The sequence below is a fragment of the Poromitra crassiceps genome, assembly GCF_964638095.1.
Source record: "Poromitra crassiceps genome assembly, chromosome: 1".
Lineage (NCBI taxonomy): Eukaryota > Metazoa > Chordata > Actinopteri > Beryciformes > Melamphaidae > Poromitra > Poromitra crassiceps.
Genome location: NC_139623.1, coordinates 68057173 through 68081904, shown reverse-complemented (window position 1 = coordinate 68081904; position 24732 = coordinate 68057173). Strand labels below are relative to the sequence as shown.

Here is a 24732-nt window from a genome sequence, read left to right as displayed (position 1 = left end):
TTCTGAACGGCTGGTCTGAGAGAAACGCCCCTGGTCGGCATTTTTAAGTGACGTCAAGGCGCATTCACTCAGTGCCAATAATAAACACTTTGTGCACATTTATTTCTCGCCAAAACCAACGGAATGGGCCTTTAAAACAATTTAAAAGAAACATAAAACAGCGGAGAGAGAACTCAAGATAAAATAAATAGCAGCAGATCAAGCAAATAGCAGCAGGGCAATGTATCACTTGTAAAAAGACTAAAAGAAATAAAAAGGCTATAAAATAAATGTAAAGTGCATTGCCATGAAGCCAGTAATGTAAAGTGCATTTCTATGGAGCCAGTATTTTAGGGCTCTTTTAAAACTGGTCACAGTAGTACTTGCTTTTCTGTCCCTTGGTAGATTGTTCCACTGAACTGCTGTGCTGTACCTGAAACTATATATATAATTATGTATTGTTTATTAAAGGATCCCCATTAGCTGCTGTGGTCCAGGTACAATCATCTTAAATGTCCAGTCAAAAAGCGGTGAGGCAGCCATCATGGTTGATTCTGCAATGAGCGCATTGCAGATGAAACATAATATAAGGTCATATGCTTCATCACATCATCGTTTTCCCAAGTCAACATCAAGCTACACACAAACAGCATCTTTAGTATCAATCATATCCTCGTGAACTTGACATATGTTGGATTTTACGTTTGAAAACTAAACTGGTCACAAATGCTGTTTTTTATCACAACTAAATATAATTTTCATATAATACGGCTCATCTATTTTTTGGCCAAGAGCACAACTATTCTTTATCCCCTTAGAGCTTAGACTCACTCAATAGACTGAAAACAGAGAGAGGTACTTACATTACAGAGCGTTCTCCTTGCGGTGTAGATTAAGACTTCTTTTATATTTGATTTTTTTTGTTCCCCTTTTCAAGCAACTATTCTCCGTGTTGTCGTTTTGTTGGATGCCGGCCATCTTTAAGTGCTCTCGTCCATGGAGGAGCTATTCCCATGTCTTCAGTCCTCACACCCTCTCAACCTTCCTTCAACTTCCTTAACGGCCTCCTCTCCTATTTGCTGCACTTTTCTGCTTTCTTTCCCCCCCTAGTATGTTCTCCCGTTCTGCTGCATCTTCATGTCTACTGTCAGACACCTCTGCTCTTCTGCTCTCCTAGATCCATTTGGACTCAGTGTTTCAGTGACAGCAGCTTCTTTCATCTTCTACCACCGCTCCACAGTGCCCTTCCCTCTCACCACTCCCTCCCCTCTGCTCTCCTGCCTGGCTGCCCGTCAGCATGTATAGTATTACCCCTGGCTCCGGCCTCGCCTGCCATTAGGGGCCCGGGAGAGCAAACCTTAGCCCAGATATTGATCCTCCGGATGAGGGGAGGTAACCGGAGACGCTCCCACGTATCCCTCAAAACCAGCTAATGGAGCTTTCAGCAATGCTCTTAGCCTGCTTAGAAGCCTGGAGTCTCATATGCATGAACACACACACACACACACACACACACACACACACACACACACACACACACACACACTTAAAACACTCGCATACACTCACACGGGTGCAATTTCACTTAGAAAGCTCCTAATCCCCTCTGTCTGTGCTGTTTTCCTCATCTTGATATCTTTAGCATGAACAGCAGCTTTGAGCCAACTTTTGTGTGGTGTTTTGGGCAGGGTTCAGATGTATGAATGTGGGTGAACACAAAAAGTCATTACATGATGAGACAGTATTTCTGCTCAAATCAGGCCATGTTAAACCCTGTACTGTATACAACTGACATTGTAATGTGTTGATCACAGCCCCTCTCCCTCCCCATCCCTTAAGCCCAGTTGAACATGAATAATGTGGATGTCTTTTCTACCTTTAGGAGTGGCAAAACTCCATTCAGAAGAACGCTGGATTGGCCTTCATTGAGCTCATCAATGAGGGAAGGTAATGCCTCTCCCCTTCCTGAGCACAGTGCCTGTCACACATTAGCACCAATAGACCCTTTTCACGGGGGGCATTTTGTGTCGAAAAGGCAGAATAAACACAGGTGCAAGCAAAACACTAATGAGGGTTTCCAAATTCCAATCATGGAAGTTTGAAACCCTCATTAGTGTTTTGCTTGCACCTGTGTTTACTCTGCCTTTTCGACACAAAATGGCCCCCGTGAGAAGGGTCTATATACTGTTATCAGTGGGTTTAATCAAGCTAGAATGAGAGCCTGGCGGGCATAAGTGCACAGTGCAATGTGTCTTTAGTAGGAAGTCTAATCATTAGAGACTAATAATAGAGACTACAGCAGTTTTGTGCGATTCTGTTTCAATGCCTTTGGTGTTTGTTCTCTGTTCACTTGCCAATGCTCTGGTTTCTCCCTCCTTTACCAGACTTCTGTGCCACGCCATGAAGGACCATATTGTGCGCGTTGCCAACGAAGCAGAGTTCATCCTCAACAGACAGAGGGCAGAGGATGTACACAAACACGCTGAATTTGAGGTACACACATGTCGTCACTTCTGTTGTGTCATGAAGTACCTCATAACTCAAGTAGGAGAAACTGTGTGCTGAGAGCTACACCCTGAAGAAGGCTGTATGTGTCGCTACGCGTGGGTTAAAACATGCACTAGCTATGTTTTTAAATATTTCACAAAGAAATAGCCATCTCAAAAAATGTTTTTTACTTTTTGCAGAAGAGTGCTTTGGACCTTTCTTTTTTGAACTTTTTGTTGAACCCACCAAAGAGCACCTTCATCAGACCTGGTTGGACTTCCGAGCACTATCTGGACCTTTTCTTTCTTCATAAATCATTGTTGTTGTTTTTTTGTTTTTTTTTAGTGGGGGGGGGGAAACCCCAGGGGAGCATGGGGAGAACATGCAAACTCCACACAGAAAGGCCCTTTTTGACGACCCCACCTGGGCTGTAGGCACTGAGGACATGGGAATGGGGACATACCCTCAGCGCCCACAGTGTCCCAGGCGGGAATCGAACCCAGGATCTTCTTGCTGTGAGGCGACAGCACTACCACTGTGCCACCCTGCTCATTGGTTCCCAAACTGGCTCTGCCTGGTGGTCCGCCGGAGCATTGCAATTTTTTTTATTACTAGGGTATCGGCCGCTTCAGGGCCGAAAACCCTAGGCTCGGCTGCTGCGCGGCCTCATCCGCAGCTCGACTGCTGCGTGGCCTCGCCTGCTCTATAGAGAGGCAAAGCGAACGTCACTTCCTGCTTTTCTCCCTGTACCAGCGCTGAAAAAATATGAATGGCGGTGAACGGAGAATAACGTTACTTTTTTTATCCCATTTGAATTGTGCCACGGGGTGCCAACGTTAATTTTGTAAATTTAAAACATAACTTGGCATGTCAAGAAAGTTGCAGTTTGTCGTCAAACTGTTGCACTATAAGTTATAAATCAGAAAGACTACATGCCTAAGTGACGTCACTTTCTCTACCGGCAAAGCTGAAGACCGGCGACATGCCCCTACACAGTGGTGCTGGAAGTACTTTTAGGTAGGGGGTGCTGCAAGGCCGTAGCCACCGATTCAACATTGGGCGGGAAAATTTGGCGGCGACCGAAGGTCTCTTGCCACCAGGGGGTGCTGCAGCACCCACCACACCCAGCTTCCCGCGCCCTTGCCCCTACGTTTCAGTTTGACGACAAACTGCGACTTTCTTTACATGCAAAGTTATGTTTTAAATTGACAAAATGTACGTTGCCCCCCCGTAGCACAATTCAAACGGGATCAAAAAAAGTAACCTTATTCTCCTTTCACCGCCATTCATATTTTTTTCAGCGCTGGTACAGGGAACCCCTGTCATAAATCAAGCCGTTGGGTGAAAAAACATACAAGATATAAAACATTTCAGCCAACAGGGTTGCTGGCTTAACATGGCTCTGAAAACCTAAAACAAATGTATATGGTTCTTCATCTGAAGGTTTCATTGGCATACCATATATTGTCTCTCGTCATCTCTTACTATCTGCTCATCTCTCTCTATTTCACTCTTTGGTTTCTCACAATCCTGATCTGTCCCACTCTCTGCTCTGTTGTCCTCTTCCTCTCTCCTCCAGTCTAACTGTGCCCAGTACGCTGCCGACCGACGGGAGGAGGAGAAAATGTGCGATCACCTCATCAGCGCCGCCAAGCACAGAGATCATGTGACCGCCAACCAACTGAAACAGAAGATCCTCAACATCCTGACCAATAAGCATGGAGCATGGGGGACAATGTCACAGAGGTGAGTGGGCAGCGCCAGGAGCAGTGTATCAAATTATACTCGGTCATGAGGTATGCGGCAATATGTTAATCAGGCTCATTGTGAAATTTCCATGACACAGTATCTGATGCCACTTCAGCCATAATCTGGGGGGAGTGCTTTCGTAGAAACCCGCTCGGACTTCTTGGCAATTTGCTGCATCTCCCATCAGGGATGTTTTGGTGAATTTGGACAATGACACCTTCACACCTCCCCACAATTTCCCTCTTCTAAAATGTTGAAGATATTATTTTTAGGACCTGGACCTCTTTTATCTCACCTCCACAATCTTTACATTGTCCTCGTCTTTCTCTATTTTGTTAATGCTTTTTGTGCAAATATCTAAACTAAATAAGCTTCCAGCATCCAGTACCACTGTCTCATTTAATCTGCTATGACTCTATAGTATCAACAGCCTCCTGATCTACACCCAAATATTAACCATTTCATATTATTAACAAAAACAAAAAGTTTAACCTCTATTTTGGACTCAACATACCCAGATCCCACATCACAGAACATCGATTTAAACTTGTCTATTTGGACTAGGGATGGTCCGATCCGATACTCTGTATCGGTATCGGTGCCGATCCAGCCAAAAACACTGGATCGGATATTTGAGGGGGAAAATAAGTAGAATCTGATCCGATCCATTAGTCTAACTATCACATTGTCACTTTGAGCAACGCACTGTCGCAATGCAGCACCGCAGCATGTGAACAGTTAGTGAGACCTGCTGCACTGTGTTGTCATCAGGGTGGGAATGACACGGAGGCCATCAGGCCATGGCCTGTGTTGCCCCTCCCTCTGGCCGTGATGCCCTGAGATCCCTAAGGCCACCTTGGCAGTGCCCTGCTGCCAGCCTGCTACTGTCAGTTACTTTAAAAGCATCAGTGGTCTCAGTTTAATGTAGCCTGCTCTATGCAAAGGATGTGTCATTGAATCATTTTAACACACATTTCCGAAAAATCACTCTTCACAGTGTCAATAGACGTTATTCGATTGACGTCACTCACGTACGGGCACGCCCACCGCCGCCATATTGTCGACATAACGCAGCAGCTCTCAAGTGACAGCCTATGAGGAGCAGCGTTTATAGGAAGCTAGCCGCTGTGAGCGTTACCTGTATCGTTCCAATTGTGTTCGGATGGTGACCTGCGTTAGGCTGTAGTAATGACAGCAATAAAGTCCCCGTGGTTTGTTTCTATCTCTACCGTCCTCAGACGTGAAGGGAACGAGACTGGGGATACGTCAGCAGCACAGGAGATGTGTGGATAGTTGAGACAGGTGAAACTTTCTGACAGCTCCTCACAGCAAAGTCTGTTCACCTCCTTCTTTTGTTTATTTATTACAGGCATTAACGGCTGCCGTCGGCAGCATACAAATAACAACTGTGGGGTTTTTATTGCTGTCATTACCATCGCTATTTTGTAATGGAACAGAAACGACAATAAGGCTGTTACTAGTTGTCAGCTGCAGCGCTGTGTGCGCGCAGGACGGTATGTCAACAATATGGTTCCGTCCAGGGTTAGTGAATAAGGTCTATAGAGCAATTGCCTTTGTGCACTGGCATGTGGCCTTGTGCCCTAAAAACATTTGTGATGCCAAAGGCCAGATGGCCACGCCCCTAAAAATTTCGAAATTCCCACCCTGGTTGTCATGTCAGCTGTGTTTATCAAGGAAGAGAAACAGCCGAATGTTTTTAAGCATTGGAAACTTCAACACTGCAGACTGCCTGATACAAGGTCGCTGTATCACACACAACCCGACAGCAGCAACGGTGAGAGCCACAAAACACACTGCCAGCCACAGTCAATTCCGCAGCATAAACACACCAGAGTATCACGATCAATACGTTACCATTCCCATCTAGAAGTGAAGTCAAGTCTACGCACTTTCTGCATAACGAAGCGGCAGATTGACGCTATTCAAAATAAATCCTAATGAACACCAATAAGTTGCCACTTGCCTCGTGCAGCAGCGATCATAAAGTCCTCTCCTCCCGCAGATGTTTTAGTCCTTAATTATAATGAATCCAAAAAAGTCTGCATCTTCCTTGAAAATGCCAAATAAAACTAGATTAGCACGTGTGAACCTGTTTACAAACACCTTGATGCGTAAATTCCCCTCCCCCGTGTTTCACACAAGTAGGGGAGACGAGGGACAGTTGTAACAACGTGTGTGTGTGTGCGTGTGTGTGTGTGTGATGCATAAATTCCCCTCCCCGTGTTTCACACAAGTAGGGGAGACGAGGGACAGTTGTAACAAGGAACGTGTGTGTGCGTGTGTGTGTGTGTGTGTGTGTGTGTGTGTGAGAGAGAGAGAGAAGGCTTAAAAAGAAGCAGCACTAGTGCATTACTGAGTATGTTCTGGGCTATAGCCTATTTCTTCATTTAGGGAATAAATATTGTTCCACAGATTGAACATGATGTTTAGATGGCTGGGTTAAGCAAAGTGCATTGGTAAATATATTATTATCAGCTTAGTTGTATAAGCGAGGGAAAAGATCGGATCGGATTGATATCGGTATCAGCAGATACTCAAGGTTGTGGTATCGGTATCGGATCGGATATGGAAAAAGTGGTATCGTGCCATCCCTAATTTGGACTGCAGATATCATCAGTGCTGAAAAGGAAATTAATAAATCAATAAACATGCACGGCGCTAAAGTAGAAAAGATTACGGCGTGGAATGCATTTATTGAAGCCATGCGTGGGGACCATGGACATTGGCATGCCCCCCCCCCCCCCCCCCCCCCCCCCCACACACACACACACACACACAGATAATCAAAGATTGCTTGTCCAGGGTTGCCTCCAGGCTAGCAGACTGATCTGAGGATCAGGTCTTGCCACTCCTAGAGATGATTCTGATAAACTGCTGTTTCAACCTGCAGGCTGTTAATAAACACTTTTTGCACTCAGATATAAACAAAATAATTGTTAAACTGCATCTGAAGTAACCTTGCAAGCAAGCTGGATTCTCTCGCGAGATTTACAATGTCAGGTTACATCTGAAGTGCTCTGGCCCAGTTAATAATGTCAGGTTACATCTGAAGTGCTCTGGCCCACTTCATATTTCTCACAGTGGCATTACGATCATTGAGATGATCTTCAATCACACTTGCAACAGCTTGAATGGCGGCTAACTGCTACTGCTCATCTCTTGATTTAGTTAACCCCTTCGGCTCTTGGGGGTGCATAGGTCATTCACCATTTGTCGCTTATTTCTCTATTTATTCAGAGTGAATTACTGTTCATCTCACAGTTGGAAGAGTTTAGTTAAACTCACTCAGCTGAGTAGAGTACTATCCCTTGTCCAAGGCAAGAGCTTCCTTTTTATACCAGGGAGTCATTTGATTCTAAAACCTCTTCCAATTGGCTGCTACAAATGCAGAGGATGTGCCCAATGTAATAATACGGTCAAAGGAAAGTACTTTTGTCATCCTCATACAGGGAAAAAGTAGTTGATCAATGATGTCATCACATGTTCCACTTCTCATTTAATTGATATGATCAAAATGCCTATGTGGATAAAACGTCACGTCTGTTGAAACAGAGAATAAGTGACAGGGATGACCTCATAGCAGCACATTTCAATGACTCGTCGTTGACTCATCATCAGAGAGAGGTGGAAATATTGATGAAATTCTTAACAGAAGAGAAGTATACTGGATTTATGATTTGTAAACATTATTTATCCCCCAAAGGATTTTAGAAGAGAGTCATGTGACAGCTTCTGAGGAGCAATGTGCCGTGACAGAACAGAGGAAAACAGAGAACCCACATCTCCCACTCTCTCTCCTGGGGCCTGTACCACGAATGGAGATAAACAGATCCAGGATCTGTCCCCTTGATCTGTACCCTATACTACGAAGCTATCTTAACAGATCCGCGATCTGTCACTTTGATCTGGTTTGACTGAACAGGATCAAAGCTATCTAATTTAACCATACTACGACGCTGGTTTTCTACTCAATAACTGAAGCTGGATTTATCTGGGATCTGCCTGTGCACGCGCACGTTTTTCGCTCGTGCACAGGCGCGCGTCCACGCGAAAGAGGTGCGCTAGCCAATCACATCATGAACAGCTGAGTTGACACGGCAGGCACACCCATTTCCTCATTCAATGATCAGAGTTTTTAGCGGATATTTAATGTGTCAGAATGAAAATCCGCGTTGGATATAGTCTGCTAAATAGACTGTCTAAAGCTGCCGCTTGTATTCACATCAGTCATTTGATTTACTTTGATCAGCGGTTTCTGTCTCCTACAGCAGCTTTTTGCGAGTGTAAATGTAAATGTGTAATCTCAGTCTATAAATTTCCACAATCTGTAAGCCTATTTAGACCATAGATTTAGAAACGCATGCTCAATGAATAATGATCTCTATCACTCATTATGTGTGTGGTTGCACTGATCGAATAATTCATATATAAAATAATGATATCCTAATATAAAAGAGAAAACTGCTGAACTGAATTGAGACGATGCGGGCATAGTTTTCATTGATAAAACTAGCCTATTTTGTGGTCACATACTGTATATAGGCTATTGTCAGCAGAGTCGCATATCTCCATATTTCATAATGATGCTGGAAATATGAAGTTCAATCACATCATACAGGCCAAAAGCAACACAGTTGCAGCTGCAAAATGCAGGAGTAGCCTAGATATGAATCATCTTAACTCATTCACCGCCAAAGACGTCTTTGACGTGTTATCAGAAATAGCCCTCCCCGCCAATGACGTGTTTGACGTGTTTTTGTTTTTATTAGTACAGCGCGTAGTTCAAAGACTTCCCCAGCCTGTGACATGTTATTAGGTCCCTAGCCTCAAAGACTAGCCGACAACACGTTATCAAACACATACCGCAGCTGTTGTTTTGAAATGGAAGAGGAGGAGAAAACGGAGAAACGCTGCCTGTTGCATAGAGGAGAAACGCCATTGAAACACCCCTCGGCGCGCTGCGCTGGTCGCCTCTGCTGCAGGGCGAACCTGGATTGAGTTGTTTGCGGAAGTCAAACCAACATGATCGATCCGGTTCCAGCGCCTGGTCCCAAAGCCAAGCCGACCCCGTTCCTGTGTCGCAGCATTCGTCCCAGCCCGAACGAGAGGAGGAAAACGCTGCAGAGGCAGAGGAGGCTAGACGCTGATCTCAGACCAGTTTGGTGTTCTCCCCTCCTATGCTAATTTGCGGGGCGATCAGTAGTATTCCCTGGGAAGAGGTGCGATCCAGCAGCAGCTGTGGACAGAACTCTCTCTCTGTGTGTGTGTGTGTGTGTGTGTGTGTGTGTGTGTGTGTGTGTGTGTGTGTGTGTCTGTGTGTCTGTGTGTCTGTCTGTCTGTCTGTCTGTCTGTGTGTCTGTCTGCACACTCACTCACACTGAGTAAACTGTATTGTTGAATGTAAAAAAAGCACTTCATGTATATATATATATATATATATATATATTTTTTTTTTTGTCATTTGTGTCATAACGAATAATATTTACATGTCTGATGTCAATACAGTTCAAAATAAAAGAATTGAGAGCGAGTTCTGCCTGAGATTGTGTATTTTACAAAAATGGCCTTTTCTCCTGTTTGTCTTCTCAGAGAGACCTTTTTGGTGAAAACAGGGTGTATATAAATGGCTATAAGTAGAGTACAGAACATGCTAAAAGCTCACTTTTTTTTTCCTGGTGAACCCAGAGACATACATCTTCATTTTGAGGTATTGCAAATCACTTTGGTGCTAATAGATAATTTACTGTGGGTCTTGAAAGATGACCAACAATTATGAAAATCTTTGGCCTGTGCTAAATATTGGCAGTCCTAAACTGGCCATGAATGAGTTAATATGGGATCGCCTGTGTGCAGGTGATCCCATATTAAATTGCTTAGATGTAGTAGGCTATTCTAGCATGTAGGCTATGACCATTTCAATTCCAACCCAACGTCAGTCTCAGCTCCGTTGCGCACACGGCACCGTGCGCTTTGGAGACGTTTATGTAACCTTTTTATGCCGGTTTAGTGATATTTCTCCCCTCACTATTCAGCTGCAATCGATCAGCGGGGTCAAACAACGTATCTAGGCTACTTGAGAGCACAAAAATGAATAAAAACATATTCCAAAGTGGTAAGTAGGGCTTAATTAAAATGTAGCCTGCAACAAGTGCAAGGCTTTAGTCCTTGATTAATTCAACATTACAATTTGTGCTCCTTCCTCGATGGGAAACTCGTCCAGAAGGGGTTGGCCATTTTTCCAAACTGCTGATTCGATTGGTTCGTGGGCGGTGTATTTAAGGTCTAATCTTATCCTTGCAACTTAACCTGCTGCGGACCAGGTTAAGTGTGAAGCATAAGTTGCTATGGAAATATATGTCGGTAAGAAGTTAACTTGCTTTGTAGTACGGCTTAACCAGGTTTAAACCCAAACTTATCAGGATCAACCTAAATCTTGCTTTGTAGTACAGGCCTCTGGTTTGACTTAACCAGACAATCGCAATCGAGCTAAACGATACCACGAAGGTGGTTATCAGCTGGGTCTGTCGATTTAGAATTTCCCTATCCAGCTCTAACCTCATGCACGTGAAAATGCTCGTGCACAGGAGCTCGTGCCCACGAAAGAGGCGTGGTTTGTACCAACTAGCCAATCACAATGCAAAATGGACAGCTCCAGCTTTTACAGCGCCACACACGCCTATTTCCTCATTCATTCAAAGCGCACATCAAAGCATATTAATTTTAGCAGAGATTTTCTGTATGTCAGAATCAAAATTCGTGTTGGATATTAGTCTGTTACTGAAGGACTGTCTAACGTTACCGCTTTTGTTCACTTGATTTCTTTGAACAGCAGTTTCTGCTAGGGATGCACCGATTGCGATTTTCTTGGCCGGTTCTGATTTCCGATTTTTGAATGGTCTGACTTGCCGTTACCGATTTTGGCCGATTCCGATTTACTTTCTAAGAACAATAATTGACAGCTTACACAAAACATTTTATAACTTTGCGTTAATAGAAAATTAAGATCCATGTAACAATTATTATCATTTGCATGAGGTAGGACCATCTCACTCAAACACATCTCAAAATAAAAGTGTTCCAGGTTACTGGACGGTCCTTTTATTTTTTTGCACAAATACAATGAATATTTAAAAAAAAATCCAGTATATCCCACAGCCACAGCTATCATGCATTTACTTAAAAAAAAAAACAGGTGCAACAAAACATCAAAATGTTATCCACATGGACCATGAGTTTATAGCCTGGCTCCTCACGACCTTCGAAGCCAGACCTTCAGTCTGAATATCAGAGTTTACACACAGAGTCCGACATTTTGTATGCATTTTTTGTATCCGCCATCCGCAAAAAAAAACACATCATGCACAGTAAACCTTGAACACTGAGTCCGATGCGTTTTATTATTATGTGTTCATCGTTCTATTCACAATACGAAACAAATAGGCCTACTCCTCTCCTGTATACTGGACACAGGGCTCCATCAATGCTCACATTCACCTCGCCAAGCCGGTAGTGGTGCGCTGTGGCCGTGCTGCAGGGGAGAGGGAGAGAGAGGTGAGCGAGCCGCTCAGACTGGACTCCAGCCGAGCGGGACTCGGCCAGTTGTTCCTCCGCGGCTAATTAACTGGAAAGACCTTGTGGCCCTTGTACCCCTTGTGGCAAATGGCAATTCAAAAAGAAGAAAAAGAAATCAATAAGACTGTGAATTGTTAGTGAGCCAAGTAAGACAGTTTTTCACTCGGGATGATATTCATTCTCATATGACAATATTCACAATTATACGATTAATGGAAATTCACCACGATTACGGCAACCATTTTAGGGCCTCCTCCTCCCTCAGAGTATTGGCTATCATTCCTCATCTAAGCGTTGTCAGTTCTTGTGGCTCCTAGTAAACCATATCAAGTGTGCTCTGAAATGCCTTCAGTCCTCACACGAAAACGCTGTCATTCTTCCTGCAATACTGTTTCACTCCTCACGCGTCAGTCATCACTCAATACGGCGTCACTTGTCAGTCCTCATTCCAAACTCCATCAGTTATCATAGCTCATACAAAACCTTTGTCAGTCATCAGTCCTCGTTCCTCAATATTATCATAGCTCATTCAAAACCTTTGTCAGTCATCACTCCTCACATCACTCATCACTCCTTGTTCTTCCGTGTGTGATGGGGAAACCGCAAGAACGCCTCCGTGAATTGAGCAAACAATTTTTTTACAATTATACTTCTGGTTGAGTGATTTTGCCTTCAAAATAAAAGCATGGTAAAGTTCGTTTATTTTTTTTTATTTTTTTTACAATATAGATTAAAGTACATGTAGTAATCTAACTATGAGACCCAACAGAATTAACATAGTAACACTAAGAGGAACATCTAGTTTAATGTTTTTATAGTTCTGCTGGTCTATTTTCATTCAAACATTACAGTAGATGTTCCTCTTAGTGTTACTATTGTAAGGCTGTGCGTGTGTGTGGACCCAAATGTAGAGACACGGAGACAAAAAGCAGGTTCAATGTCTTTACTTGACTTGACCAAAAGTAAAACAACAAAGGTTTGCCAGTAATTGCTGCAGACTTAAGGCCCAATTATACTCCATTTTCATCCGTAAATAAGGGCGTCCGTTTCAAACGGTGTAATCGTCACTGCCCACATACTTCCATGCGTCTTTCACGTTGGTATCATGTTAAGTAATACATCCACCAGTGGGCAGTAGAGAGTCAAATGTATGAGTGTGTGTGTAGTTTTCCTCCGTTTCATGCGTATCCGTAAGCTTTCAGATGACGGACAGAAAACGGACGAAATGAACGCAGAGTACGGACAGAAGGCTCTGTCCGTCTCCGTCTCCGTCTTTAGCGTTGAGTATAATTGGGCCTTTACACTGACTTAAACGGGGCTGCGGAGCCAACTAAACTAAACTAACACAGGGAGAAATGTCCAATGAACAGATCAGGAAGTCCGACAGGAAAAGTCACAAGGAGTTGAATAATCCAACAGGCACAGGAGGATCTCAGAGCAGGTCAGGACCACAGCAGCACACGATAATAATCAGCGACTGGGTCAGGTGCAGAACATCACAGAATCAGTGGGGTTATTGAATTATTGTCTTTGCCCTTCTATTGGCTCTGGCGCTGCTCTGTCTCCCGCCATCGTTCCTGAGGCGGGAAGGCAGATCAGCACCTCGGACAGCGACGGGACAACCTCCGCGTGCCCGGGTCGCTCGTCCTCCAGCTCTTTCAGCACCACGGCCAGCTCCACTCCTGTGACCCCTTCCAGTGCCGCTAGGCCCTGCCTCTGCGTGCATGTCAACTATGTTAATGAGGACTGACAAGTGACGCCGTATTGAGTGATGACTGACGCGTGAGGAGTGAAACAGTAATGCAGGAAGAATGATAGCGTTTTCGTGTGAGGACTGAAGGCGTTTCAGAGCACACCCGATGCGGTTTAATATGAGACACAAGAACTGACAACGCTTAGACTGAGGAATGATAGCCAATACTCTGAGGGAGGAGGATGCCCTAAAATGGTTGCCGTACACGATACAATTATCTTGAGTGTTTATTATCGCGATAGACGATAATATCTTATATTGTCCCACCCCTATGAGAGACACTCCCACAGGAGATTGATTGTCCCACACCTGTGAATGCATCGACTGTCTGAAAATATGGACAAAGTCAGCGTGACATCAGTCGTGGTTTTTGGTTTTTGGACTTTTGGGGGTGAACGGGGAACAGCTTCCTTTTGAAGCCAGCCTCAAGTGGCCATTCGAGGAACTACAGCTTTCAGTATCACTTCCCGCGGCTTCCTCTGTCAAACCCCGAGCTTGCTTGTGTTCTGCTGTGAACACAGAAAAGGTGGTGCATTATCTATTTAAGATCATTGTTGGAAGATTGCTGTAAAACATTATTATCTATTTTTTTTCAATATTTTATTTTCAAGTTTTCTTGAAACAGAACAAGACAAACAAAGATACAGGGGGAAAACAAAACAAAAAACAACCGAACAAAAAACAAGCCGCAACGACACTCAATATTACAGTTTCGTAATATAATATGGTGCTACCAGGTGGATAGGATGCGTATGTCCTTCTAGGAGATGTTGTGTAAGAGGTCAATGAGGAACTAGCCGGGCAAGTCACCTGCTGCCCCTAACCTCATAGAGGTAGGCTAGAAACGGGTCCCAAATACTTAGACATGTTTTAATTGAGTTGGTCCTTATAGTCCATGGGCCAGACCAGATATCGGTACCATATGGGTGGGCAAAACTTTACCTATACTAAATTGTTTATAGGGTCAATATAAGTAAATTAATATATGATAGCCTTTGCACAGGAGTAGCTTTTCATATTTATTGGACATTTTCTTATTTTCCCCTATTTAGTCCATGGGCCAAACACAAAAATTGCACATATCGGTACCAGTCAAGTGGACAAATTCTAATCATGATTTTTGAACAGGTATATATCCATAGATGATATTTTAGTATGATAGCCTTTGCAGAATGGCAGCTTTGTCACAGTTATCGGCTCATGAAGTTAGCAAACCCCTACAATAAATTCGATTCTAGGTGCTGATCCATAACCTATTTTAGGCTCAGGACCTTTAACCATGTTCTATGAGAACATGTTTGACAACATTTGAAAGGGTAGCTTCTTAGCTTTCATTTGAGCTCAGTTGTGAGTCTGTCTGACAAATAAAGAGCTCACATGGGCTCTACAAAGTGTCAGTGACATTCATTTTTCCACAGTTTTCGCCTAAATTATAGTCTTTATTTCAGCACTGTGGCATCTAGGAACATCAGAGACACAAACAACAAACACTGGAATACTCATATAGGACTATAAGGATTCAGAAAAGGTATAATGAACCCATACTATCCCATCGTGAGGGGTGAATTTTGCCCTTTGAATTTGGTAGAAGAATGCCTTCTCGAGGGAAATGGGCCAGAACCCAAAATGTAAGATATCGGTACCATCCGGGTGGAGAAATTCTACTTGTGATTATTACTATTGTAGCCAGGGGCTCCAATATGTAAAATACAATGAATACAGCTACATCTAGTTCTAAATAAACAGACAGCAGTCAAAGTCACCAGTTCAAGCGCTGTTACAAAGCAGTTTTATTAAAGGAATAAAATGACTATTTGCTGGTCCTGCTGGGAAAGACTGAAGAGATAGAAGATAGGTGAGGAGGCGGCAGCACAGTGTTACACCAATGAGGGAGAATAGAATAACTCACTACAAACAATAGAAAGGGAATGGATCACTACAACCAATAGGAAGAGAATAATCACTACAACCATTAGGAAGAGATTAGATCACTACAAACAGTACACTCACAACTTAAGAGTGACCACGCCCAAACTATCAACACACCACTCCAATTGGGTACCACACCACACGTCCCCCAGTGCACCCTGACTGCCACCAGGAAACCCTACAGAAGGACAGAGGACCAGTGTTAAGTCTATTTAAAATACTAAAATCGGGCAGCATCAATAAACAAACAATTAAAACAAGTGGATAATAATCGGCGCTTGACAAAGGTATAAGTTGACACAACCCAGGCAGCTATAGGGATGTGTTCTCCAGGCTCCAGGCACAGCACCAGATGACCAGTCACTCCACTAACAGTAAAGTATTACCTCGACTGTATTTGAGTGGGGAGGGCTGTATTAAAGCAGATGTCCCTATAGGTCTCAGGATGTTTCTCCACATGTGTTTTGACAAGAGGTGCAAGGCAAAGGGCAGACACACTCCAAGCATGGCCTTTTATACTCTAAGCACCTCCCACTGACACACCTGTTCCTACTTCCTCATTATCTTCCCAGTGCACCCAATCCTAAATCCCACCCACTACACTATACTAGATAGATATAATATACTATACTTAATTGTCTACTAAATTGGCACATTTCCCAGTCAAAAAGAGGGTAAATTGGCATGCTTTTCAGTCAGAAATTGTTTTATTTGTGTTACGGTATATGTACACTATTGCCCGAAAGTTCTGTCATTGTTCCACTAAAGTGAAAGTGTCCTTGTTCAAGGCATATTGCACACCGCTTTATACTGCACACCTGTGGTCATGTTATAAAAAGTCTAGCATGCACAGATTGCAAGTTGCATATAATGATGCCATGAGAATACTCCTTAAACAACCCAGAGGGGGCAGTGCTAGCCAGATGTTTGTCACTGCTGGAGTGAGGACTTTTAAAGCACTCCTAAGAAATCTAATGTTTAAGTTTATGAAAAGGCTGGATGTGTCAACAAACGGTATCATTGTAGCTCTTTCAAGCCCCTCAGTGAGCTGTTCACGTTATACATCAAGTTTAAGGGTCCACTGGCTAAAATGCCTGTATGTTCTGCCTGTGCGTTAAGTTATGTATCTTTTTGTACATTCTTTTATGATTTTTATTGCCTGTTGTATCTCTTGTATGTTAACCCCGTGTATGTATCCCTATGGACCTGAGTCTGCTAATAAAGTTGAATTGAATTGAAATTGAATTGTACAGCTACATTCAAAATGTTTCCAGTCTTTCAACACAATATTAGGACAATCTACCCTTCCTGAGACACCATGCCACCCACGAGGGCAACACCATCATCATCATTCACATCTGAGTCTGTCAGCTGTGCAGCAAGCTCTTTTTCACTGTGTTGGTTGGCACATGTTTGTAGTTTGCACAGGTTTGTGCATTTCAGACCGTTATTGAGACATGTGCACTCTGGTGGTTTGCATGACCTCACACACTTGCAGGAGAGCAACTGCAAGACGGCACCTGGTGCTGGGGAACCGTGCATCCACTGGATTTCAAGCTGCCCCTCATCATCTGTGGTCCACCTATGGTCCTTAAAGTACAGTCCATTGTTGATATCATGGGAAACTCCTTTGTGAATCTACTCAGTCCAGATAAATATGAGTTTGTCAGCTTGTCAACTGCAACTGTTGCCCCGCCAGATGTAGCCAACCTGCATGATTCCAGCCACAACATCCAGCAGTGGAGGAAACTGCTCTACAGCGCTGCCAGCAAAGTCAGTCTGATCAAATTCTTGTTTGAGGAATGGAAAGGACCCAAACACAGATAGAAACTACAAGACAAGGCCTTATGTTACCTGTGAAGTAGTCTGCTTCAAAATCAACAAGAATCAATGGGAGGAGGTAACACAGCTCAAATCCTCTCAGGAAGAAGCTGACATCTGCATGCTAATGCATGCTCTCCATGTAGCAGAGTCTGGCTTCAAGGCAATGATCATCATGGCAGACACAGATGTCCTGCTACTGACTCTGGGTTGGAGCAAGGACATCCCATGCCCAATGTACCAAAAATGTGGAACACAGAACAAGACGATGTTCCAGGACATCACCAAACTATGCAAATCACGCGGCGATAGTATTGCTGGCGCCTTGATTGGCATGCACACGTTCACTGGCTGCAACACTGTCAGCGTATTTGCAGGACCCAGAAAAGTGGGCACCCTGAACAGACAGGACATATCAAGAAGCCTTCCTTGAGCTCGGCCGTGCTTGGGATGTCTCTAATGAGCTCTTCAAGAAGCTGCTGGAAATCATGTGCCACATGTATTATGTATATGTACCCTCTACACACATTACAGATGTCAACCTCCTCCGATACCAACTTTTCTGCACCAGACGTGGGGAGGTCGAGTCCAGCCAGCTTCCACCATTTGAGGATTGGCTATTAATGCATTCCATTCATGCAAAAGATCAGACTGCAATCTCTAGACGGTCTCTTCAAACCCAGCCATCTGTACCAAGCCCCAAGGACCATGGGTGGACCACAGACGATGAGGGGCAGCTTGAAATCCAGTGGATGTGCGGTTCCCCAGCACCAGACCGTTTTGCAGTTGCTCTCCTGCAAGTGTGTGAGGTCGTGCAAACCACCAGAGTGCACAGGTCTCAATAATGGTCTGAAGTGCACAAACCTGTGCAAACTACAAAAATGTGCCAACCAGCACACTCAGATGTGAATGACGATGATGGTGTTGCCCTCGTGGGTGGCATGGTGTCTCAGGAAGGGTAGGTTGTCCTAATATTGTCCTGAAAGACTGGAAACATTTTGAATGTGGCTGTTCATATAATGTAACACAAATAAAACTATTTTTGACTGAGAAACGTGTCAATTTACTCTGTTTTTGACTGAGAAATGTGCCACTTTAGTAGACAAGCATAGTATATCTAGTATAGTATAGTATAGTATAGTATAGTATAGTATAGTATAGTATAGTATGGTATGTACAATATCATAGGATAGTTTGCCTATATCTATGTAATATTAACAGTAGTCCAGACACACCCTAGGCAACGGATAATCAAAGAAAGATGATTTCCAGGGAGGGCACTTTCCTAGTTTTGAACGACAGCAGTCCATAATTTAAGAGGGGATAAGCACTAATAAGCTACCAGTCATCAAGGTCTATCATATAAAAACATAATCTAGGGATGTACGGTATATGAATTTAAAAAAATCACAAGTAAAATTTGCCCACCTGGCTGGTACCGATTTGTTAAATTTAGGGCTCTGGCTCATTTCCCTTGAGAAGTCATTCTTCTACCTTAAGGGCCACATTCACCCCTCACGATGGGATAGTATGGGCACATGATACCTTTTCTGAATCCTTATAGTCCTGAGAGTATTCCAGTGTTTGTTGTTTGTATCTCTGATGTTCCTAGATGCCACAGTGCTGAAATAAAACTATAGTTTAGACGAAAATTGTGGAAAAACGAATGTCACTGACAGTTTGAGGAGCTCCTGTGACCTCTGTATTTGTCAGAGAGACACACAACTGAGCTTAAATGAAAGCTAGGAAGCTACCCTTTAAAATTCTATCAAATATATTCTCATCAAACATGAGTAAAGGTCCTAAAAAGAGCCTAGAATAGGATATGCATCAGCACCTAGAATCCAAATTATTGTAGGGGCTGGCTAACTTCATGAGCTGATAACCGTGAGAAAGCTACCATTCTGGAAAGGCTATCATACTAAAATATCATCTATGGATATATACATGTTCAAAAATCATGATTAGAATTTGCCCACTTGAGTGGTACCGATATGTGAAATTTTGGTGTTTGGCCCATGGACTATTAGGGACCTGAGCCTGCTGTAAAACATTCTTAACGAAGGTCCAGAGGGACCGAAATGTTAGTGATCAATAAATTGTGATGTTGAGCAAGACTCAAGACACAAGCAAAATGACGCCTGTAACACCTCGCCGTTCTCCATGCTTCCCCCTCTTGTTTGTTTCCCACCAATTAAATGACTATTATCTTTGCTTCTCCCCTTTCCTGTCTATAGCCAATTACATGACTTCTGGCGTCTAGATTACTGGGAGGACGACCTGAGGAGGAGGCGGAGATTTGTGCGGAATGCCTTTGGCTCCACCCACGCCGACGTGTCACTCAGAGCACTGGAAGACTACGGTCAGTCAACCACACTGTAACCAGACCACAATGTAGACCTACTGCTCCTAGTGATACCTGCTACACTTCACAATATTTATCTTTCTTTTCTCTGTCACACGCACACACACACACACACACACACACACACACACACACACACACACACACACACACACACACACACACACACACACACTCACTCACTCACTCACTCACTCACTCACTCCCACACACACACACACACACACACACACACACACTCTCTCTCACACACACACACAGGCCCGTATTCAGGGTTTCGAAATAGGGGAGGTCCAGCAAGGGGAGGCGGCGCCGCCGTTTTTTTTTTTAGTTTTTTCCCCCCCCCCTTTTTTAGCCATATTTAGAGTAATATATCATTTTAAATAAAGAAAAATGTTTGTTTTTAACCTTTTTTTGCCATATTTAGAGGAATATATAATTTTAAATTAAAAAAAATGTTGTTGTTTTTACCTTTTTTAGCCATATTTAGAGGAATATATCATTCTAAATCAACATTAGGATTATAATGTTGTGATGTCATTATTCAGTATATTCTCTTTCATGTCACCACCTGCTCAGCTCTCCTGTCAACATAATTGTAACTAACAAACACAAACTGTTTTAGCCAAATTCATATCAAAATGACACCTACAAACACAGGCACACAACCCAAGCCGTACACAACACACAGAGTCATCATCGATAATAAAAAAAACATACAGAGGGACCTGTTGGCTGGCAAGAACATGTATTTATTGTCATTGACCAAAAACAATAATCGGAAGGGATGAGAAGGATGTGAGAGTGTGTGAGTGTACTTAGGCTTCTGCAGTCAGTCAGTCAGTCAGTCAGTCAGTCTCGCAGCTCGCTCACTTTCAATTATCTCGCCAGGCAGACAGTCATGACCACCATGCTGCTGCTCTCTCCTACCTCTGGTCCTGGCTCCTGCGCTTGTCAAGTGAAATCAAGTTACCGCGGACGCGGCGTCAGATGACTTCCTGCCTGACGTGCCTTTAGTTTAGAAATAAAAGCGATCCTGTGTTTTTCATGCTTTTCCATGGAGCTTTGTTTTATTTTTCTCTCTGAAATATTAGGGGAGGTCCGGACCTCCCTGTTCTCATAGCTAGATACGGGCCTGCACACACACACACACACACACACACACACACACACACACACACACACACACACACACACACACACACACACACACACACACACACACACACACTCACCTCACTCACTCACTCACTCACTCACTCACTCTCACACACACACACACACACACACACACACACACACACACACACTGAAGCCGTTTTCACACATGCGTACAGGAACATTGCCTGTAAATCAATAACGGCTATTTCCCGGAATGTCCCTTCACACCTGAGGGATCACATGTGTGAAAATAGCCGTGAAAGGACCTGTATTTGGGGGGGGGGGATTGGGGGGGGCAAATAAGTTCGCTTGTCACACAATAAATCACACTCGTTTGACTTAAGAGGGCATGTATGTTGTATCCTTCACATTCCCTAACCAGTCTTTGAACTGAAATCTTTGAAGAAGTTGAGATCCCTGTCGGAGAGAAATAGCCTGGTTTATCCGTTCACCTGCGTCGCGTTGAAGCACTTTTTACAGACTGGCTTCGTTTGATGTGTCCAGGGGCTTGCCTTCGCTGTCGGCAACGTAAGCAAAATACTTCCACATTTCGCTTCGTCCATCTGCTTTCTCTACAAGCGTTGGGCGGCTTGCAAGACTCTCAGAACAAGCCACTGCCATTTTCGCTGTGTCTGTCCTGTGTCGGGCTGCTGCGGAGGACTGAAGGACTGGCCAGAGAGCGAGCAGAGAGGGGAGGGGGGGAAATCCGCACGCCCACACATGAAGCAGACATACCGCTCTTATCACAAGGTTACAAGTGGTGAAATGTCCGCGATGACGGGGTCGCGCTTATACCGGAAAACAACTTTCACACATGAAGGCATTACACCGCTTTCTGGTCATTTCCTGGTATAAAGCGCATGTGTGAAAACGGCTTTATTCAAACAGGTACAGAAGAAGAGGAAGAAGGGCTTAAGTCAAAGAAGACCTTCCGCAGCCAATCAGTTGTCAGCCAGAACCCGGAGGCGGAGCTAATGCTAGAGGGAGATGATGACGCCGTCAGCCTGCTGCAGGAGAAAGAGATTGACAACCTTGCTGGTGAGATGCGCACACACACACACACACACACACACACACACACACACACACACACACACACACACACACACACACAAACTATGCTACAGTATGACAATATGAATATGAATGAAACTTTCTATCGCTCTCATTTCTAGTACGTTTTCGTCCACGACTTTTTACCTCCAGAGGCAAGTTGGTCATTCATTTAAACATTTTGCGAACAGACTAACCATCCGGCTGATTCATCTGATCCAAGAAAATACTTGGTAATCCTAATTTACTAAAATGTGATACTGATCCAAATCAAACCAAACCTAATCCAATGGTTCTGCTTTGACTTAAAAACACCTGATGCCTCGTTTACTCTGGTGAGAAATTAGAAGAAATGATCGATCTTAACCCATTGATACCTGATGCAGCATTTGTGTGTATCGCTTTAAGACCGCGAACCGCGGTTTGCGGTCTTAAAGGGATACACACACAAATGAGGGATATACACGCAAATGCTGCATCAGGTATCAATGGTTTAAAGGAAAATAGCATTTTTTTTTACACCCTGGACCTTATTTCTAGCTTTAGATATGATTTTTAAGTCACCCTGACAAGTTCGGTTTGATATTATTTGCTGAAACGATAATTTGTTTTGAACTGCGACTTGAAAACGAGGAAAACGGGGCATGTGAAATGCCTGTATTTATGCCCTGTATATAGATTATTTTCCGACACACAGCGGCTCATATTATTATTATAGGGGCAACGAGAATATGAGCGATCTATTTACCTCTGTGCCACTGGCAGCCTGCTCTGGTTGCTGTCCATCACATAGATAGCAGCTCCCACCGTATCCCTCACTGCTGCTTGTAGGGGTTGCAGAAAGAGCTAACAACTTATAGAGGACTCATTGGGTTTGCATAGTAGCTGTCAGCAGTTAAAAGCGACGGTAAACATAAAAGTCTTTAGTCTATTTTTAAAAGTAAGTAAGGTTGGGGCAGATCTGAGGTCTTCAGGCAATTTGTTCCAGCTAGCAGAAGCATAGTGGGTAAATGCAGCCTTCCCATGATTTGATTTGATCCTAGGGACAGTTAATAAGCTGGACCCTGTTGACCTAAGAGTTCTAGACGGTTCGTAGCGTGGGAGCAATTCAGCTATGTATTGTAATAACCCGCTCCCGGGATCATTAAGTGAGGAGGAGAAGAGGCAATACTTGGTACAGTCTTTATTCCTGGTTCACACTCATAGCTTCTAGCTACACACACACAGCTCCTAGCTACACCCACGTCCAGTCGGCTTCCTCGTATTGTCAGACTCGCTCCCCACCGAGACCGGAAGTCCCCTATACACTGGCTGGTCCGCTGCCTTCACGTAACGTCGTAATCGCCACCGACATGTCAAACTCTGGGTCGCCACATTACCCCCTCCCTTCTTAGGCCCGCTCCCACGCGGGCACCCACAACCCACACATATCCCCCTGTACCAAAACACACCAACACATCAACGCTTTTCCCCAATATCTTTTTTTCCTATCCCCACATTAAATTCTAATTCCCCACAACAGTCTTTTCTTTTCTTTTTTCCACACACCATCATCTACATCATTGACATTTTCCCCCTTTCCTTTTACACTCATTTTCACTCACATTTCAATTATTTCGTTTCTCTTTTCCCATTCATTTAAATTCTACACACATTTCCATTCATTTAAACCGCCATTTCCATCCCCCCTTTCAAAGCTTCTGTCCCATCTGAAGCACTCTAGTCCCTCCCAACCCCCAGTGGGGTTAGTCCTTCGCAGGGTGACTCTCTTCGGTCCCCCCTCTGTGCCCTACAGTCATCACATGCACTGCAGTAGCTCCACACATCCTCCCTGAGTTCGCCCCAGTAGAATTCCAGACTAACACGGCGGAGTGTGTCCTCCACTCCCCGATGACTGGCCCCGACTCCCCTGTGTCCCCATCGTAGCACCCCCCCCCCCCCCCCCGCAGGTAGCTGGGCACAACCTTCTGGAACCCCCCCGTGTTCAACAGCCCAGTCTCCAGACGCAGGTCCGAAAACATATTCCACAGTAGCTTCGTGGCACCGGAACATGTGCAAATCTTCTCCACAGGGGGCCGGCGTCCGGCCACTACCCACGCGTACACCGGACCAATATCCGCGTCCTCCGCCTGCCTGTGTTTCCACTCATCTTCCCCGATATACCAGATGGCGTCCATGTCCTCGTCTGTCAGGTCCACATCTGCACAGTACTCCTCTCCCTCCGCCTCTTGCACTCGCTCGTCCCCCCGTCCCCCTCCCCCAGGGGGCGGTGTGTTCAGGGCAGCAGGGAGAACACAACCGACGGCGATCTCCACCTTGGCTTCCTGCAGAGCAATTGTGGGGGGTGCAGAGGAGCTAGGCTGGGCCAGTTCCTCCGGCGTTAGCAACACCGGCTCCTCCGGAGACACCATCGTCACTCTCCCGACCCTAACAATGTCCTCTTCCCCCCGGCTGCACACATTCTCCTCTGGAGACACAATCGTCAGTCCCCTGACTCTAATAACGTTCTCTTCAGCCTGTGTCCCTCCTTCGTCCTCCACAGACTCAGTGCAGTTCCTGGCCAAATGTCCAGGCTTCTTACACGACCAACAGAGTCTCACCTGCCAGCCACCTGCGCATCTCTCCTCTCCCGCTGTCCTCTGTCCTCTGACAGCCTCCGGACACTCCCTGGCCAGATGTCCAGACGTCCCGCACGACCAACAGACACCCGGGCGCCCCCAGTACCGTTGCTCCACGTACCTGGTTTGCTCCGAATGAATGCTGTGACACCACCTCGCCAGATGACCCTGTGCTCCACAAGTCCAACACAGTCTCTGCGGCTCCTCCGTCCGCTTTTCTCCGT

The 24732-nt window shown here is 44.5% G+C and overlaps 1 protein-coding gene across 1 annotated transcript in view; it reads left to right on the top strand.

The window, feature by feature from the left end:
* The window catches only part of LOC310782492 (neurobeachin-like), a gene marked incomplete at its 5' end in the record, with an annotated part of 447634 nt that overhangs the window by 386366 nt on the left and 36536 nt on the right, over nucleotides 1-24732 (top strand). The window contains 6 exons of the mRNA XM_083643165.1: nucleotides 1862-1926; nucleotides 2364-2472; nucleotides 4046-4212; nucleotides 19549-19673; nucleotides 21726-21875; nucleotides 22013-22045. Coding sequence (XP_083499291.1) covers nucleotides 1862-1926; nucleotides 2364-2472; nucleotides 4046-4212; nucleotides 19549-19673; nucleotides 21726-21875; nucleotides 22013-22045 — 649 coding nt within the window. The remainder of the gene's footprint in view (nucleotides 1-1861; nucleotides 1927-2363; nucleotides 2473-4045; nucleotides 4213-19548; nucleotides 19674-21725; nucleotides 21876-22012; nucleotides 22046-24732) is intronic.